Source organism: Anser brachyrhynchus, assembly GCF_964034855.1.
Source record: "Anser brachyrhynchus genome assembly, chromosome: 1".
NCBI lineage: Eukaryota > Metazoa > Chordata > Aves > Anseriformes > Anatidae > Anser > Anser brachyrhynchus.
Window position 1 is genome coordinate 190,190,789 of NC_137694.1, and position 7,584 is coordinate 190,198,372.

The 7,584-nt window shown below is 59.1% G+C and overlaps 1 protein-coding gene across 1 annotated transcript; it reads right to left on the bottom strand.

The window, feature by feature from the left end:
• Nucleotides 1–1,228: 1,228 nt before the first annotated feature.
• On the bottom strand, nucleotides 1,229–7,363 carry GSX1 (GS homeobox 1). The gene is made up of 2 exons (XM_080575304.1): nucleotides 3,603–7,363; nucleotides 1,229–3,185 (listed from the first exon to the last, which is right to left on the bottom strand). Exons 1-2 carry the CDS (start codon nucleotides 3,988–3,990, stop codon nucleotides 2,830–2,832), a joined length of 744 nt encoding a protein of 247 aa, XP_080431430.1. The 5' UTR covers nucleotides 3,991–7,363; the 3' UTR covers nucleotides 1,229–2,829.
• Nucleotides 7,364–7,584: the final 221 nt, after the last annotated feature.

Genomic DNA, 7,584 nt, shown 5'->3' on the forward strand with positions numbered 1-7,584 from the left:
AAAATGACACTCTGAGCATTTGCCGTAATGATTTCTCACTAAATTAGAAAAATGCCCAACTAAGGAGGGATTATCTCTGCATGTGGATGTGGCATAATGACTGTCGAGTGCACTGAGAGCCCCAGTGGGCTTTGCAAGGTACACAGGGTCTGCAGGAGAGGCCAGCGTGCATCGGAGAATATTAATACCATCTTGTTAGGGGCATCCATTGCAATGCTCCACTGCTGCTCAGACAAAATTATACCATCCGGGGGAATTCTCTTTGCTACTTTACATACACGAGGTGTCTTTTAGGGCTGAGGATTAGCCCTAAATTGTCTGGCTGACAAACTCAGTCCATAAAGGACACGGGCACTTGTGTGTCCACACTGTCCGTACCGGGGGCAGTGTCACTGCAGACTCTGCCTTGCAACCTGTGCCCACCATGCCTGCAGCACAGAGATGTTGGTGAGCTTGCAGACGTGTACCCAGAAAGTCTCCTAGCTGAGAGATGGGGAGCTCCAGCCTCAGCACCACGTGTGTTTTTCCCCCAGGTGCCTGTATGGCCAGGTTTCATGGTGAATGAAGAGCAAGCCAGGCGGTCAGTGCCACCAAGTCATTTTTTTTTTCTTTTTTTCCATCAGTGCTTGCACCGCGAAGGACCAAAGAGACACTGGGAATGTGCTGGCAGAGCAGGACGTTGAGTTTCAACACAGCTGCCACAATAGTAGTTTAATAGCAGCTCTAAAGCACCCGGCACTGGTGTTCCTCCCACCCCACTGCCAGCCAGCTGGCTCAGCCCCATGCCAGAGGAGGCACAAGGAGTGCACACACACACACACACACACACACACACACACACACGTCTCCGCGGGCGCCTGGTGACTCCGATGCCAGTCCCCCATTGAAGAGGATGCCAGGCCCCTCGGTGAGCCCGCATTGGGCTGGTTCTGCCACTCTGTTTTGCAACGACTTCGCAAAACAAGCCTGGTACATGCGGTCAGGAAGGGGGGCAAGGGCTGGAAAGGCTGTAGGGCCCTGCTGAGCCAATTAGCCGCAGGGTCCCTGAGCTGGAGCCGGGCCACCAGGGAGGGCAAAGAGGGGGCATCACGGGGCCAAGCACGTGTGAGGCTGGCTGACTCCTGCAGCAAGGTCGGGCTCGCTCTGCTCCGTACCCCCCAGGGCTATTTCATCCCTGGCCCACCAAGTAATGCAGAAACAACCATGGGAAAAGGAGCCCAGATGATGCTGGCTGCAGCATCCCGAAGAGTAGTTTGCCTGGCCATCCCACACCAACCTGGTGATGTGCAGAGCCAGCAGAGGATGAGGCGGGCACTACCTTGTGCCTTGTCTGCAGGGTCCCATGCCCCACACCTCCTGGGGTGCCCAGGGAAGCCCCCAGTGCCTTGTGAGCTGTGGGCACTGCAGAGGCAGGGTGTGAAATACCTATTTTATATCCAGAACTTGAGACCATCTGGGCCCATTTTTTTTTTTTTTGAGACCATTTTTGCCAACGGCAGAGCTCTGTTTGGGGTAAACCTGCCCCTTTTCTCCAGCCTGTGTGCCCGGGGACACCAACCCCACATCTCCCCAAGCCGAGCTCAGGCTGTGCGCAGGGCTGTGTGGACCCTCTCCGCAGGTTTCCCCGCACCGAGAGCTTTTCTCTACGCAACCACGGCGGCTCCCCCGTCCCTGCGCCGTGCGGGGACCCCCGGGGTGTCCGGTTCTGCTGCCCCATCGAGGTCCAGGGGTCCTGGCAGGGCCGCCTGTCACCGCGGGGTGACCGCGGGGCTCGGGGGCTGGGTGAGGGCAGCGGGGGGGCTTTCAGGCTGCTTCCCCCACGGGTTTCTCCGCCGGGCCAGAGCACGAAGCCGTGCGTAAAATCGTGCGCTCCACTCCCCCGACGGCACGGGTTGGTCCGGCCCTGACGGTGCTCCTCCTGCCGCCTCCCGGACACCCCAGATCGACCGCGGACGGGATGGGGAAGCGTGATGGGAAGGCAAAAGTGTCCGGCACAGCCCGACCTGGAGCTGGGGCGTTGCGGGGAGGCAGCGGGGAGAGTCCCGGGGCTCGTCCGCCAGCCTGTGGGGCACCGGGCAGGGGTTCCCCACTCCCCGGATACCTTTTCTCACCGGAGAAAGGAGGAGACCCCGCTGCAGACTTGCCAGGGGAGGCTGCTGGAGGGTCCCGGTGCCGGTCCCGGTGCCAGGCTAGGGCGGAGAGGCGTCCGTCGGGGATGGGGAGCGAAGGTGCCGCGGGTACCCGCAGCGAGCGGTCGGTTTCTACACGAGGGGAGGGAAATAAACCACCAGCGAGCCTTTTATTGTCATCACCGTCATTATTATCATCGCCATCATCATCGTTTCTCTGCACATAAATAAATAAATAAATATCTCCCGGGAGGACGGGGACGGACCGGTACAACCACAGCTGCGCGCCCAGCAGCGACGGAGCCAAAAACAAAACCGAGAACGATTTGGGAGAAAAAATAAACAAACAAAAAAACAAAACGAAATAATAACATTATGATAATAACCCGACCATCTCCCGGCTCTTCCCGCCGGCCGAGCTCCCGGCTCTGTTCCCGGGGGGCTGCGAGGAGCCTGCGGGGGCTGCGGGACACAAGTGGGACAGCGCTGCCGGGGGGCGCCGGGGGTCCTAGGGAGCAGTTTATTTACGGCCCTCGTGAGCCGGGGGGGCTTAGAAAGGCGAGGAAGTCCTTCGTCAACAACTCGGCTCGTAGAAAACGGTACAAAATCCTCCGGCGGCACGTCGGCGCTGGAGCGGGCAGGACTCCCCCTCCTGCTCTCGGCACAGTCCCTGGGGAGCCGGAGGGGGTGCCCAGGGAGGCTAGGGGGTGACGGCGAGGCCTCTGTCGTCCTTCCCCGAGGAGGACGGAGACATGCGCAAGTCCTCGTCGTCTTCCGAGCACTTGGTGGTGGAAAGGGACGAGCATTTGCAGCTGTGGCCGGGCCCCCCTCCCCGGTGGGAGCTGCTTTTGCCTTCTTTCTTGTGCTTGACCCGGCGGTTCTGGAACCAGATCTTCACCTGCTTCTCGGAGAGGTTCAGGTAGGTGGCGATCTCGATTCGCCGCAGCCGGGAGAGGTACATGTTGGAGGCGAACTCCCTCTCCAGCTCCAGGAGCTGCGTGCTGGTGAAGGCGGTGCGCATCCTCTTGCTGCTGGGCAGCTGGCTGGACGTGCTGTCTGCGGAGCCGAGCCGAGAGCACGGTCAGGACCCGCCGGGACCCACCCGGTTTGAGCCCGCGGGGCACCCCCAACTTTTCCCCGGAGCGCCCTTCGAGCCCAAGGGGGGCGCGGGGCTGGGAGCCCCCTCCCCGAGTGCCTTCAGCATCCACCCCCAGCATGCAGACAGGCGGTGCGCTCCCCTTTTCCCACGGGTGTCCCCCTTTTCCTACGCGTATCCTCTCTTCCCACGCGTGCCCATTTCCCACGCACACCCCCTTTTCCCATCCATGCCCCCTTTTCCCATCCGTGCCCCCTTTCCCACGCGTGCCCCCCTTTCCCCACGCGTGCCCCCCTTTCCCCACGCATACCCCCTTTCCGCACCCGTGCCCCCTTTCCCCACCCGTCCCCCCCTCTCCCCACGCGTGCCCCCCTTACCCACGGAGATGCAGTGGAACTGCCGGGGGTCGGGCAGCGGGTAGGCGCCCTGGTAGAGCGCCGGGGGGTGCCCGACGCTGACGGCGGAGACGGAGTGCTGCTGGCGGCCCAGGGGCGAGTGGCAGTACTGGGAGCCGAAAGGGGGGAAGGAGGCTTTGAGGAGGGGGATGGCGGGCGGCGGCGGGTGCAGCTGGGAGGCGGTGACACAGAGCGGGCAGACGCAGAGCAGCCCGGCTTTGCGAGCGTGGCAGGCTCCGGCCGGCAGCCCGGGCAGGGGGTGCGAGGGGTGCACGGCGTAGGGGAAGAGGGGCGGCGGGGGGCTGCCCTCGCCCTTCTTCTCGCCCGCCTCCCGCAGCACCAGCGAGTCCACCAGGAAGGAGCGCGGCATGGCCCCCGCGCAGCGCCCGCGCAAGTCCCGCGCAGCGGCCGCGCAGCGCCGCTGGCCAGCCCGAGTGGTGCTGAACGGCGCCCGCCCGCCTTAAATAGCGCCCGCGCCATGTGATGGCGGCGCCGGGGCGCTCAATAGGCTTTCTGTGCCTCTTCTCTTGGCATTCACGCCGCACGCTCCCTCATTATTTCCCTTGTTAACTAAATGAACTGCATAATGTACTCTATTCTTGTCGACCCCACCCACGCCGTAGCAGGCGGCCTCTCCCCTCCTCTCCCTTTGGCGGGGTTATTTTCTCATTCTCTCGCGATTTAATATTCTTTTCTTTCTCTTTATCGCTCTCCTTCGCTTTCAGCCCAGCTTTCGGCCCGGCTCTCCCTTGTTTATTTTTGCCGGCTGCAGCCGCGCTTCCCCTGCCAGCCCCCTAGCGCCTTTCCCACCTGTGGCACCAGGTCTGCCCCCTCTCCTGTCGCCGCCGGGACGTTTCGCCCCCCCTTTTCGCCGCCCTCCACCATCCCCAACCCCTCGGCTTTGTTCCCAGCCCGGGACAGGGACCCGGAGCCTCACCCCCGGTCCCCTCCAGGTGACAGCCGCGGCTCCCTGCGTGGGTGCTTGGGCACGGAGAGAGGCCACAAGCAGCGTGGGTTTTGGGGTGCACGGAGCCCCCCACCCAGCGCCCCCCGTCCATTCTCCTGATCCTCCCCGCAGCCCCCGGCACCTCCCCGGGATGCGTCCGGAGCGCCTCCGAGCCCCGGCACCGGGATCCGCCGGCAGCGGAGGGGACACTCCGGGATTATTTCCGCCCTACAAGGCGAGGCAGCACGAAAAGAAAAGGCTGTTCCCCCTGGTCCTGAGCGCAGGGGACCGCAAAACTTAGCGGCGTGGCCCTAAAGCGACTTTCCGAGGTAGGGCGCAAAAGCGCGCAGGGCTCGGCGTTTGGCTCCCCGCAGCGCGCCGGTCCTGTAGGTGAGGAAGGAATGGCAACAGGGAAGGGGAAAACACTCGTCAGGGTGTATTTTCTTCCCCATCTCCCCCTTTAATATATAGGAAAAAAAAAAAAAGACCAATTCACCCACCGACAGACAAAACGCGGGGAGATTTGTTCCTTGCGGGAACCTGCCCGCCTCTAAACCCAGTGCACTTCTTCCAACGAAGAGGAAAACTGGGAAACAATGTCATCCCGTGTCCCTGGCTCGTCCCTGGCTGCCCTTGCTTGCAATCTCATTTCTCGCTGAAATCTATGCGAGTTTTGCCGAGATGCAATTGACGCCCGAGCCTGAAAATACACGGATGTGCCCGAATAAAAGCCCGGAACGGTGAAAAACGAATGCTGGTAAAAACGCAGTCCTGCAGTGATTTAGTAAAGCTCTCCGAGTGTCTCCCTCTTTCAAGCGCTAACGGGGTGGGGTTGGGGTTTTTTATTTTTTATTTTTTGGGGGTTTTATTTTTAAGGAGCTCGTGATTTAAAGGGTTTTCCCCTGGAGCTTGCTCCCGGGCAGGGGCAGCTTTCCCCCAGGCGCCGCCGGGGGGTCGGTTCCTCCCCAGCCCGAGGGATTCCCGCTGCCCAGGGGCTGAACCCCAGCGCTCCGAGCCGCGGGGAGGCAAAGGGTTAACGGCTCCTGAATGCACACCAAGCCCAAAGCTACTGGGAAAGAATATCCCAAAAAATAACCAGTTTTTTTTTCCAGCCGCTGGACCTTATTGAATGTCATTGAAGAAAGTTTTGAATGCCAGATAAAGAGAGGCGAATTAAAGTGTGTGACAGCAGAGGATAAGCAAACACAAAGAGAACTCTGTCACACTTTGGGCAAAATCCGTGGGCTTTTTACCAAGCCTCTTCGCTATGATTGAATTAAGTAATAGGAAAACATTTTCTTTCAGTTTAGAGCCATTAGACAAAAACTTCAAAGCGAATAACACTTTTTAATGTGCAGCCCAACAATGGAATCGGTTTTGTGCTGAAATGTTTAAATGGTTTGTTGTGCAACTGCGGGCTGAAATAACCCAGACTGCAGCAAAATAAGCATCCTTCAGGCCGTTTTATGAGCGCTTGAAACTAGCACAGACCTTTAATCCTGGCGCTTTAAACCAGCCTCCCCTGCCTTTTCTGCCCCGCTTCGTGTTGGCTTTTCTCTCTCTCTCTATTTTTAATTTTTTTCATTTTTTCCCCTTGTTTTTTTTTTTTTTATTTCTTTTTAGGGGAAATTCACCTCCCATGTTTGCCACCTCGAAGCCATCCCCGCTAAACGAATCCAGCACCGGGAGCAGGAGGGAGGTTTCGCCCCGGGGGTACGCGCTGCGGGCGGCTCGGGGGGCGCAGGGGAGAGCTCCCCCCCATAGGGGCTGCTCGGTGTCCCCCCCCTCCGCTGCTCCCCCATCCCTGTTCCGCCGTCCCCAAAGCTCCAGAGCCCGGGGAGCATCAGCGGTGCGAGGTCCCTGCCTCCGGGAACCGTGGGTGGGAAATGGAAATGTCCCCCCCTCCCCAGCTCCGGTCCCTTGCAGCCGCTGTCACATCTCCAAGGGGATGGGAGGAATTAGGGTGCGCATCGATCAGGGGAGAGGGGTACCAGAATGAAGGGGGGGTCGTGGGGTGGATGAAGGAGGGTGCCCCCTCTCCGGTGCTGCCCGGGAGGTGTCACACTGCTCTGCCTGGGGACAGCGCCATGGACCTGGGATGAAAAGGGGGTTTTGAGGGTCCCTCCGGTGCCTTTTGTGACGGGTCCTGGTTATTTGGGGTCCTTGGCACTAACATCAGGGGTGGGAGGTGACACACACCATCGCTCCCTAGGGGAGCACGGGGAGGCGCAGCACTTCGGGGCAGGGGGAGGCAAGGATACTGTCCCTGCCGGCGTGAGGGATATAATCTGTATTTCCAAGGAGACCACATCCTCGCTAGCTGAGGATTCACGGCTCGTGGGTGACTGCGGTATTCCCCTAGAACTGAGCCTTTAACGGCAAATGCCAGAATACAAAGCAAAGCCAGCGCCACGCACCAGCTGGTGGACTGCCCAAAGAGTGTGCCTTGGGCAAACACACCAAGGAGCAGGTCAAACCCATAAGGTACCTGTGCACCCCTTTAACCAGGGTGCCACAGAATGAATCAGAGTTTAACAGAGCTATCAGAAACATATTTTTTTAAAAAAACATTGTTTATCACCAAAATTGATTTTTGTGTCTGCTGTATTTTCCTCACTGAAGACTCTTGCTTCATGTAACAGGACTAACTGCACGAACAGGTACACAATGCAGGTTATTTGGGCCCCTGACTCAAACTGCACTCAATACAGAATTAAGGTTTCCTCGTGGACTCACCTGCACGCTGACACAGCAGTGGCTGCATGACCAGCCAGTTATGCAGTGTTCATGTCCACAGCATCGCTCCATTCTGCTGATGGGCCACTGAGACAGAGCGCTGAAGGCTGGGACCAGTCAGGGAGACAGTGAGGAATCACAGTTACTGAGTGACAAGTGTGGGGTGAGCCTTCCCTGGTTTACTCCTGTCATCCATAATGCAAGGGTATCCAGAAACAGCAGTCATTTTTTTGTCTTTCCTTCCAGTTTCTGCAAAATAAAGATTAAATGCAGCTTTCTTTG